Raw genomic sequence first — 11571 nt, forward strand, 5'->3', positions numbered from 1 at the left:
AGCACCTTTGTGTGCTGTCTTATCTGTCCATCCCATATCCATCCATCCCATATCCATCCATCCATCCATCCATCCATCCATCCATCCATCCTGCCATCCTTCTGCTGTAGAGCGCTCAAGAGTCAGGCTGCCCTGGATTTGAAGCCAGCTCTATCACTTGGGAACCTTGGTGTGTGGTCTCCTGGGCCCCAGCCTCTCTGGCAGGGGGATGGCAGTGCATACGTAGTTTGTGGGTTGTCATGAGACTTGGATGGGCTGATTGATGGGAAGCTAAGAAGGTGGCCAGGGTGCTGGTGAGCAAATAGAGGAGCCATCTCATGGTCACAGTATGAGCCCTGTGCCGGCAGATTCTCCTTTTCTCTGTCCTGATCATGACCACGACCTTGGACTGTGACCACTGCACCACGTCTTGTGCTAAGTGAGGAGGGCCTTAAGGTCAGGGAGACTTAGAGGAGACTAGCATGGGTGCTGGATACTCACAACAATCCCAGGGGCTAGGATGGAGGACCCTGTGGGAGCCTCAACTCTGCCATAATTTGCTGGGCCAGGTATAGAATAAAAAGATGGGGCCCCTTGTTGACCAAGATGGCCACAGCAGAGCACCAAGCCCAAGGCAAGGCCCTTCTGAGTGCAGGGGCCTGGAGCCACTGCTCCTGCTGCTTGTGGAAACCAGTTCTGCTGGGGTGGCTGAAAGCTTCCTGGAAGCAGTGATGCTTGAGGCTGATTTTGAAGGATGAGTATTTAACTGAAAAGCTGGGGGTGGGAGGTACTCCCAGCAGGTGGGTCCAAGGGCTGGAAGTACTTTAGGGATATGGGCTTTGTGTGGAGAAGGAGTGCAAGGGTGTGAGTGGGAGGTGAAGGGCAGTAAGTTCTGAAGAGGTGCCAGGCTGGGGTACTGGGAAGCCATGGGAGGGCTCTGAGCAGGAGAGGCCGTGGACAGGGGGTTGGGGGAGGAGGATGGAAAGAAGGGGACAGGGCCCAGAGGTATTGGATGGATGGGTAGTGGGGGGAGGAATGAGGAGCACAGGGTCTGGCCTGGGAAGGGAGGGTAAGGCCCCTCCATGAGATAGGGAACTTGGAAGAAGGAGTGGGTATGGGGATGCCCCCAAGCCCAGTGTGAGCACTGTGGGGGGATGTTCAGGGAGGGACCCCAGGAGCAAACTATATATGAGCCTAGAGCTCAGGTGGAGGTGGTTCCAGGACAAGTGGTGGAGACATAGTGCCATGGGCTACAGATTTGTGTCAAGGTAATGGGTGCCTTCTAATGTCACTAACAATAGCTAATTCCACTTAAATAATAGCTAGCTACAAGTGCATGGGCCAGCTGGGAGAGACAACAGTGGGTCATGACAGTGGCTGGTGGGCCAGCCAAGGGCCATGGTTAACCCAGTTGGGTGCAGCAGAGTCCAGTATTAAAGGAACAACAGAGAAGATAGCCTGGGTGGTGCCATTAATGTCCTCTGAGCTCTCCGGTGGAGAACCCGTGTGAGTTCTTCTCTGGGGAGATCCGGCAATGTGGGGTGGTGGGGTGGGATGGAAGTCAAGGCTTCAGACTGAGCTGCGTGAAGACATCCTTCAGCTGGCGATGCCTTTGTCTGCTTTCCCTTTGACCTCCCTCACTCTTTGCCTTCTGTGGATATGAGCTCCATGGCCACAGCAATGTTTTCCTACTGCCTGGCTGGCTGACCTCGGGCAAGTGGCTTTCCACCTGGGAGCCTTGCTTATTGGCTCCATCGATTGGGGCAGCTGAGACTCCAGGGCAGGAGAGGGGGGTGTCCAGCAGACACTGAGTCTGTGACAGCCTGTCTCCTCTGACCTCAGATATTCAGGAGCTCTTCACTAAGGCACAGTGTGACAGCACCATCATCCAAGACCTGCTGGGGGTCAAGACCCACATGCGAGACCAGGACATAGGCCTCTTCCTGGGTCTCATCGAGAAGCGACTGGTGGAACTCCTGACAGTACAGGCCTACCTAGATGTTCAGGTGGAGGTGCAGAAGTCAGGGGGTCTGGGGGGTGGTTCAGGGAGCCAGAATCTTGGAGGCCAGGGCCTTGGAGATGAGCTGATTTATCCACAGCTGGTTTATCCATCCTACAGAGCTACACCTCCCCCAGCTTGGCTAATGCTGCCCTCCTGGTTCTGGGCCAGAGCCCGGAGGACCTTCCAAAGAAGATGGCACCGCCTCAGCTCCCTGACAATCAGTGAGGCACACAGGGCCGGAAGGAGGAGCAGGGGAAGGAGATTGTGTGGGGGCCAAGGGGGCAATGAATGAGATGGAGGGTTTGGAGGGGGGCTCTTGGGTAGCAGAGGGTGGGTGTGGCTGTGGGGAGAGTACAAGGTGGGAGTGGGTGATGTGGGGGGACTGGAAGGAGTAGGAGCTCCAGGGGACTGAACTGGCCCCAGGCGGATGGGAAAAGCAAAAGGCCCTCAGGCTGGCCAGAGCCTGGCTAAGTTTTCTGGGTAAAGCAGTGAGCAGCCATCAGCCTTTTGTGGCTGAAAGTGTCCCCCCTTCCTGTCTCCTCCACCCCCACCCCACAATAGGGAGGACACCCCAGGCTTTGAGGCCAAAGATGACTATCCTATGAGCAAAGAAGAGCTGCAGAACCAAGTGACGAAGTTGGTGAGGATGGGAGCCTGCTGGGTTCGGGGCAGGCCCTCAGCCCTTCTCTGGGACCCTAACTTGCCTCCTGCCGCAGCTGGAGGTGCGAGAGCTGGCCCGGGAGCAGCAGCTGAAGGAATTGGCTGAGGCCGTGAGGAAGGTGGACAGCTCCCTGAGTGTCCCCAGCATCTCTGGTACCCAGAGAGTCACTTCGGGGACACCCACGGTGATCGTCAGGAGCCCCAGTGCCATCCCTGGGTCCATCCTGGCATCTAGTGGAGGCCGAGCCACCAGCTCCAACGTCGGCCGCGTCACCTTTGGTGAGCCCAGCTCCAGCACGGGCCATGTGACTTTCGGTTCCACCAGTGCCAAGGGAGCCCCACTCTCCAGCCGGGCCTCTACGGGAGGCCGCGTGACCTTCAGGACCCCCAGCTCTACGAGCTACCTGGGGTCCACTGGGTACTTGAGATCCAGCAGAGGCCACGAAAGCCATTCAGGTGCGGAGAGCAGAGGCACCGGGTCGGAATCGAGCGGAGGCCTCGGCTCCAGCAGAGGCCAGGTCTCCAGCCCCGGCCCCACCTCCAGCACCGACCCGGGCTCCACCACCAGCAAAGACTAGGGCGCCCACTCTGCCTGGGGCTCCTGGCTGGCCATCTCGGCATCTCTGCCTCAAGATTGGCCCGTGACTCTCCATTTCTCTCCCGGTGTTGGGCCTCTGTGAGTCTAGCACCACATCTGTATGCCCCCACCCTGCACCCACCCTGCACCACATCCCCATCTGCTTCCACCCACCCCTCACTATGTCCTCCGCTGTCTCCTGGTCCCTTTCTATTCCAACCCTCCTTTCCCTGTGTGTCTCTCAGTCGCTTGTTCTCCCGGCTTCTCGTTCGTGTGTTTCTGTCCTGCAATCCCCTCTCTCTCCCCAGCTCTGTACTAAGCCCTCCCATTGTCTCCCTGCCTCCTGTTTCTGCTTCCACACTTTGAATCCCCTTTCCCAGACCCAGGCTCTCCTTGTACCTCATGTCTCTGTCTCTATAGCTCCTCATTCCTCGTGCTCCGCAGGAGCCCCCAGTATGGCTGAGTAGTGGGAGAGGAATTGGAGCAGTGATGTCAGGGTCAGCATGAGCTGTGACCATAGGAAATAAAGGTCAGAGCCTGATTTTTACCCCAGCCTGGTTCCAAGTGTATATGTGACAGAGCAAGCTTGAGACTTGGCTGTTTCCTCTGCTTCCGGCTCAGAAATTTATGACCTTGTCCCTATTCCTTGCCACTCATTCATTCATTCACTCAAGAGTCATTTATTTATTTTAGAGAAACAGAGAGAGAGAGAGAGTGTGTGTGTGTGTGAGTGAGTGGGGTGGGACAGAGAATCTTCAGGCAGACTCCTTGCTAAACAGGGAGCCCAACATGGGTCTTGATCACACGACCCTGAGATCAAGACCTGAGCCGAAACCAAGAGTCAGATGCTCAACCGACTGATCCACCCAGGTGACCCTATTTTTTTTTTTTTTTGAGACCACCACATTTCAGGCTCTACTGAAAACTAGGATGTATAGTCAGGATAGGCTGGGTTATGCTACAGTAACAAACAAGCCCAGGATCTCAGTGGCCTAATGCAGCAAAGGTTAATTACTTGCCCGTGTAACTGGTCTTTTGTGGTCACCTCAGGGCTCTGCTCCACATCATCCTTGTGACCCAGGCCGATGGAAGAGCATCTCTCCAGAGTGTTGTCAATTCTTTGTGACCAGGAAGGAGAGAAAATGGCAAAGCTGTAATGACTCTTACAGCTTCTATCTGGATATGATACATGTCACTTCCACTCACATTTGTTGACTCAAGTAGGTCATTCGATGATGCATAACTTCAAAGGGAAGGGGTGGTGGGACATGCAATCTGTCAGTGTGCCTGGAAGGAGAGAAGGAAGAGTATTTGAGGCCCTCCCTGACGCTAGAGTCACAGAGATAAAGCCGACTGTCCTCTTCCTGCTGTGGGTGGTTTGGGAGGGAGGAGGATTAAAACACCAGGGGTCACTCTTTCTGGTCCTCCTGAATGCCCTGTCTAATTTAATCTGGCCCAATCCAGAAGGATAATCCATCATCCGCCTTCCTAATCAAGGAAGGTAATACTCTGGGTCTCGTTCTCCTTAAAATAGGTTGATAATAGTTCACACCTGGAAGACTTTTTAAAAAAAGATTTAGAGAGAGAGAGAAAGAGAGAACATGAGCAGGAGAAGGGGCAGGAGAGGGAGAAGCAGACTCCCCACTGAGCAGGGAGAACTTTCTAGTGGAATATCATGACCTCTGACCTCCAGGAGGTCAACCAGCTCCTCTTAAATGGATGGTGCTTGACCTTATTGGCTTGATCCTTAAAAAAAATCTAAACATGGGGATTAAGGGACGTCTAGGTAGCTCAGTTGGTTGAGCGTCTGCCTTTGGCTCAGGTCATGATTCCGGGGTCCTGGGATCAAGTTCCTCATCAGGCTCCCTGCTCAGCAGAGTCAGCTTCTCCCTCTCCCTCTGCTGCTCCCCCTGCTTGCATTCTCTCTCTCTCACTCACTCTCTCTCAAATAAATAAATAAATCTTAAAAAAATGCCAATGCAGGAAAACTCCATTTTTGCTTCTTTGCTAGATCACAGAGGGTTTTTTTTTTTAAGATTTAAAAAAAATATTCATGAGAGACACACAGAGAGAGGCAGAGACAAAAAATTGTGTGTTCTCAATCGGTGAAATTCTGTCAACGGAAGTATAAATGCATATTTTCATAACAAGACTAAGAGGCTGCAATCATTCTGTTATTGTACAAGTGATGAATTCTTGGTACAGAATATTAGGTACAAAGTTTACGAAGAAATTCCTAACAAACAAAAACATTTGAACAGTATGGGAGTACATTTTCTGGATGACTCTGGGAAGGATATTACTTTTTTCTGAGTCAACAAACATAAAAATTTAAAAGTTTTTTGGGGACCCAGGAATGCCTGGCTGGGTCCTACCATAGAGCACTCCACTCTTAATCTCAGGGGTGTGAGTTCAAGCCCCATGTTTGGCATGGAGCCTACTTAAAAAAAAAAGAATAATTGAGAATATGAGGTAGAATAACAGAAATTAGGTTCTCTCTCTTTTTTTAAACTTTTATTTATTCATGAGAGACACACAGAGAGAGGCAGAGACATAGGCAGAAGGAGAAGCAGGCTCCCTGTGGGGATCCTTATGTGGGACTCGATCCTGGGATCCAAGGATCATGACCTGAGCCAAAGGCAGATGCTCAACCACTGAGCCACCTGGGTACCTCAGGTTCTCTCTTAATTCAAACCTTTGTAGAGTATTTTGGTATACCTTTCAGACTTTAAAAGAAAATTCCTGTTTTGGAATGAACAAGCTTGGCAGGGGGCCTGTGTTGTCTGGACAGCCAACAGGGGTCGCCACCTTCCATGCTCACCCATCCCGGAAGTTCTGCTGTGAGTGATCTGGCACCATGTAACTCAAGGCAGGCTCACTAGTTTTATTTGTAAAATAATTAATCCATCAGAGTCATGGGATTTAATTTTCCACATGCATATGTGAAAAGAGGAAAGGGCTATTGATCTTCTGATCTGATGAGAAAGCTTACTTGCATTTTCAGAGTCTGCATGTAGGAAGTCAGCCAGGCCACAAATAATCCAGTAAGACCACTCATCCAGGTGAAAATCTTCCAGAGGGAACAGCTACTGGACATGACCACAATTTCTATAGTTTTTAGCATCCCAGAAAACACTGTTGATGTTGCTTCTGAGTAATATTAATAAGGAACAGGGCAAGTTGGAGCAAATTACTAATTTCTACAATCTCTCTAGTGCACCAGAAAAAATTCGTATTTTTGTAAAAGTTTTCCTCTTTACACACTTTCAACTCAGATCCTTTGAATTAACTTTATGATAAAAAATACTATATTTTTCTCTACAGTTGCAGGGGAGAAGGCCATCTCCCTCTTTCCCCATTAGTTTGACAAATTGAGTGCATACTATGTGCCATACATTGTAGTAAGTAGCTTCTGGGGACAGAACAGTGAATAAGAAATTTAAAAGCTGATATCTCAGGAAGGAGAAGGGAATAGCAGCTCCCCTGGCTTCTGGAAGCAAAGCTGACATTTGGGACCCAGGGAGTCACATCTTGGTGTGAAGAAAAGTCATGACTACTTGCCCTACCTGCCATCTACAATGACTTCCTCTATCTTCCTGAAGACAGAACAGTGAACACAGTGATCCCACTCCCCCAGGGCCTCCTCCTCCAAAGGTCTCATGAGCCACTCTAGCAGGAGGGATTCAGGCTGAACCCAACTCTCAACCCCTCAAGGGTCCTAGCCCTACACTGAACAGACCCTCTTCTACCTTTCCCATGGTCCAAGGCTGGGCTCGCCATTTGTAGATGGTCACTGTGAGGCAACAAGCCCAGAATACATCCAAAGCCACTTACAGAGAAGCCAGAGAATCAAACTGGTTCTTGGTTGGCGAATCAAACTTGGCTTTTGGTTGCCAAGAAGGAAGCACTGCCCTCAATGTCACAGTCACATTCCCTTTGGCCCTGGGTAGAGAGAGGGATGGAGAATGCAGGCTTGCTGGACCAAGGCTGTCACTAGGTGACAAAATGAGTGGCTTCCTGAATGCTGTGTTTGAGGTGTGGGGCATTTTCAGGGTGGTGGTGGTGATGGTAGTGACATTGGGAACCGTGATAATAGTCCTGGTGGTAACAGTGGTGGTGGGGGTAGTGAGAGTGAGCATAGTGATGTGGTTGGCAGTTATGGTGATGGTCATGCTGATGAGCCAGTGGTGACAGAGAAGGAAATATGGTGATGGTATTGGTGGTGAAAGTGTTGGTGTTGGAGATGCTAGTGGTGCTATGGGTTGTCACCTCAACAAAGACTCAACAAAGATTGCCATCTTAGATTCACTCTGTTCCATACACAGACTTGCATTAAAAAAAATTATTTATTTGAGACAGAACAAGCAGGGGAACTGCAGAGGGAGAGAGAGAAGCAGGCAACCCGCTGAGCAGGGAGCCCAATGCGGGACTTGATCCCAGGACCCTGAGATCATGGCTTGAGCTGAAGGCAGATGCTTAACCGACTGAGCAACCCAGGCGCCCCAAGACTTGAGTTTTTAAGCAGGAGTTCTGGAATGTCATTAATCTACATTACACAGAATAAAAAACCAGCAGGACAGTGCAGTCCCATCTTATTGGCAAAAGTGGAGAGAGGATCAAATTAAACTGTACTTAATAGCAGTGAAATTTGGAGCATTTAGTGAATTCCATCTTCCAGAAGTTAGGCAGAAACTAGCACTGCCACATACAACCTGTGTGGCCTTGGACAAATGTCTTCACCCCTCTGAGCCCAGTTTATCTTGAAATCAGAGCTGGCGGGGGAATCCCTGGCGACAGCACAAGGTGATAGAATGATACTGCTGGGGAATGGTCTGGGTGCTTTTTCTCCAGCATAATCTTTGCCAGCTGAAAAAAAACCGAACCCCAAAACCTGAGGATAATCTAGGGGAGTAGAAAACACTTTCCAATATTATCAGTTGAGACTTGTTAGTCAGTAAATCAATTTAAATCAATTTATCTGACCAGAATTTTATTTATTTTTTAATTAAAAAAATTTTTTTTTCCTGATGAGCATTTAAAAATAGGAACAGAGTAGAATTAAAAAAAATAAAAAATAAAAAATAAATCAAGCCGTACAGGGGGGCATTTCCTGGAACTGTGTTATTGCGAAATCGTTTCTTACTGTGCATCGCAGAAAAGCCTGGAAGCCACTGGGAGACGCCGCCAGCTTCCCAGACTCCCAGGCCCCGCCGCGAACCCTGGCGAGAGCATCTCCGCTGGGCCCGACCCACCCCGCCCAGAGCAAACCGTCCGGTCTCCCGGCGGCGCTGTGCTGGCAGGACTCCGCCGCCAGGGGGCGCGCGTGCCCCGCCGCGAGCGCGTTCCGTTCCGTCCGAGCGGCCAGACCCCGGTTTCCCCCGGGTCGCGAGTCGCCCCAGGATCCCGTTTGCTGGCGCTGGAGGCCCCGGCCCGGCACACAGCTCCCCCAGCAGAGCGCGGCGGGAGGGCTGGGGCGGCCTCCGCGCTTCATTCTGCAGGGTTCATGCAGTGCCTCGCCCTGTGCGCCAGACCGCGTGGCCGCTCCCAGAGCCCGCATCCCGGTGCGGGGGACACACAGGGACCCTCAGTCACGACTCCCTCCGCCAGGACCAGGCCTCCTCCCCGCCTGGGGCTCGGCGCTCGCGTGGTGCCGGACAGCCCGGGGTGCAATCCACCCCCCCACCCCGCCCCGGGGGCTGTGTGACCTCGGGCAGCTTGCTTACCCTCTCTGTGCTTCCGTTTTCCCTGCTCCAACATGGGGAAACAACACGCAGGGCACAGGTCGTCACGGGCAGGAAACGAACTAGTATTTGTAGAGCATTTAGAAGGGGCTTGGTGTGTTTGTTACACCAGCTGTTACAAATTCCCATGTTGCACTTGTAGGAACTGAGGATGTAGGCAGGGGGTGGCAGGACTCCCCAAAGCCTTGCCCCCCCCCCCCCCCCCCCCCCCGCCCCGCCACTCCTTGGGGTTGAGTCCAGGGATTCCGACACCCAGGCAGAGTTCTTTTCCTCGGCATGGTGCTCCCTGCGCATGGTCTGGGGCGGATGGGGAGGGCCTGAATGCACCCAGATTCGTGGACAGAGCAGTGAGTGGGAACAGAGGCGGTGAGGCTGCAGGGAAGGGGCCCAGCGGGACAGCCCTCTCATCCACAGGCTGGGTCCCCTGCCCCTAGTCCTCCCCAAACACCCGAAGCTGAACTTAGCTTTTGGGCACCCCGTACCTGTGGACACTCTAGAAGACCTGTGATGTCTTTTGCTCTCCTTCCCCCTTTCCTCCTCCTTTCCGGCCTTTATGGGTTCATTGAGGCACAGTTTACAGACATAAAAGTTAGTGAATATTCAATGATTTATTCACAAACTTTTATTAGAGTTGTGCAATCATCACCACAGTCCAGTGTGATGATCATTTCCACCATCCCCAAAGGTTTCCTGGTGCCAGCCTGCGATCAATTTCCTGTCCACCTCCAACTCCAGGCAACCACTGATCAGCAATCTTGTCTCTACAGATTTGCTTCTTCGGGGAATTCCATATAAATGGAATCATGCTATACTATCCTGCCTAAAATACCCCCCCCTTTTTTAAAAGGTCTTATTTATTTATTCATAAGAGACACAGAGAGAGGCAGAGACATAGTCAGAGAGAGAAGCAGGCTCCATGCAGGGAGCCCAATGTGAGACTCAATCCTGGGACTCTGGGATCAAGCCCTGAGCTGAAGGCAGGTGCTTAACCACTGAGCCACCCTGGCCCCCCCCTCCCACTTTTTAAAATTAGCCTCCACGCCAGCCTGGAGCCCAACATAGGGCTTGCTTGAACTCACCACCCTGGGATCAAGACCTGAGCTGAGATCAAGAGTCCCATGCTTACCAAGACTGAGCCACCCAGGTGCTCCCTAAAATACTTTGCTATTGAACATATGCAGATTGTATAACCCAGTGGTTCTAGTGCAGGAGTTTATTGCAATCCAGAGACTTATCAAAATTGGTTTTAGCAACAATGGTTATAATATTTACAGTGAGATACATCAACAAAGGTCTCTTTAATGAATTCGACTAAAAAATAACTCACAGAGCAGTGAAAATAAAAGAACCAATCACCCAAGTTAATCTTTCTTTCTCTGGAAAAAAGCAGGACACAAAGACATATTCAGTCACTGTGATGTAGCATAAAAATAAGCAAAATCAGAAAAGGTATTTGAGATTTATGCAAAGGCTGTAACAAAGATGAGCAAAGGAATAAATATTCATATGGCCAATAATAGTCTCCACTTGGAACTTGGAGGCAACACCTGTAGGTACAGACATACATTGTAGGGCATTTAATAAACTGGTGATGGGCCTGGATGGTGAGTGTGTAGTGATCTCTTTATTGACTTTTAACTCTATTTGTACGTATTCATATACTTTTGGGTAGCTATGTTTCCCAGTTTTTTTAAAAATTGAGAAGAGGGATGCCTGGGTAGCTCAGTGGTTGAGTGTCTGCCTTTGGTTCAGGTCGTGATCTCAGGGTCCTGGGATTGAGTCCCACATTGGGTTCCCCACGGGCAACCTACTTCTCCTGCTGACTATGTCTCTGACTCTCTGTGTCTCTCATGAATAGCTAACTAACTAACTAAATAAATAAATCTTAAGGGATCCCTGGGTGGCGCAGCAGTTTAGCGCCTGCCTTTGGCCCAGGGCGCAATCCTGGCAGACCCGGGATCGAATCCCACATCAGGCTCCTGGTGCATGGAGCCTGCTTCTCCCTCTGCCTATGTCTCTGCCTCTCTCTCCCTCTCTGTGTGACTATCATAAATAAATAAAAATTTAAAAAATAAATCTTAAAAAGTTGAGGAGATGAAAAATCAGGAGAGAGCCACACCTCTATAAATCTTGTATCCACAAGAAAACATGAGATAAAAGTTTGTTTTGTGTGGAGCTTACTTTAAAAAAAAAAAGGCATTTTAGCTCAGTGAGATCCATTCTGGACTTCTGGCTGCTGGAAATGTAAGATGATAAATCTGAGTTTTTTAAAGCCACTATATTTGTGGCAATTTGTAACAGCAACAGCAGCAAGAGGAAACTAATACAGGTACTAAACCCCAAGCTTGACAATGAAAACACCTACTGCTTTGGAACTCAAAAGAAGCTATTTAATATCAGAAAGTTTCCTTATCTTCTATGCGTGTTTCCTGAGTTATAAGATGATAAGCATTTATTTGTGGAGTGGTGATAAGCGAGGTGATATATGTAAAGTCTTGCTCACAGTAAGAGGTACATAAATTTTCATCCATATACATGAATGAACAAAAAAAATTCTTAGTAGAAAAGGTGGTTAAAACAAACTAAACAGAAAACTCACTTGCAATAAAGAA

General features: G+C 50.0%; 1 protein-coding gene across 8 annotated transcripts in view; it reads left to right on the top strand.

The window, feature by feature from the left end:
- ODAD1 (outer dynein arm docking complex subunit 1) overlaps nt 1-3770 on the top strand; it is a 28385-nt gene extending 24615 nt beyond the window's left edge. For 7 of the 8 annotated variants that reach the window (XM_077846598.1, XM_077846591.1, XM_077846599.1 and 4 more), the window contains 4 exons: nt 1822-1991; nt 2099-2202; nt 2543-2621; nt 2698-3770. In XM_077846598.1, the coding sequence (XP_077702724.1) occupies nt 1822-1991; nt 2099-2202; nt 2543-2621; nt 2698-3219 (875 nt within the window). In that variant the 3' untranslated portion in view covers nt 3220-3770. The remainder of the gene's footprint in view (nt 1-1821; nt 1992-2098; nt 2203-2542; nt 2622-2697) is intronic. The other variant, XM_077846593.1, reaches the window with a different exon arrangement.
- The last annotated feature ends 7801 nt before the right edge of the window (nt 3771-11571 follow it).

Source organism: Canis aureus, chromosome 1 (genome assembly GCF_053574225.1).
Source record: "Canis aureus isolate CA01 chromosome 1, VMU_Caureus_v.1.0, whole genome shotgun sequence".
Classification (NCBI taxonomy): domain Eukaryota; kingdom Metazoa; phylum Chordata; class Mammalia; order Carnivora; family Canidae; genus Canis; species Canis aureus.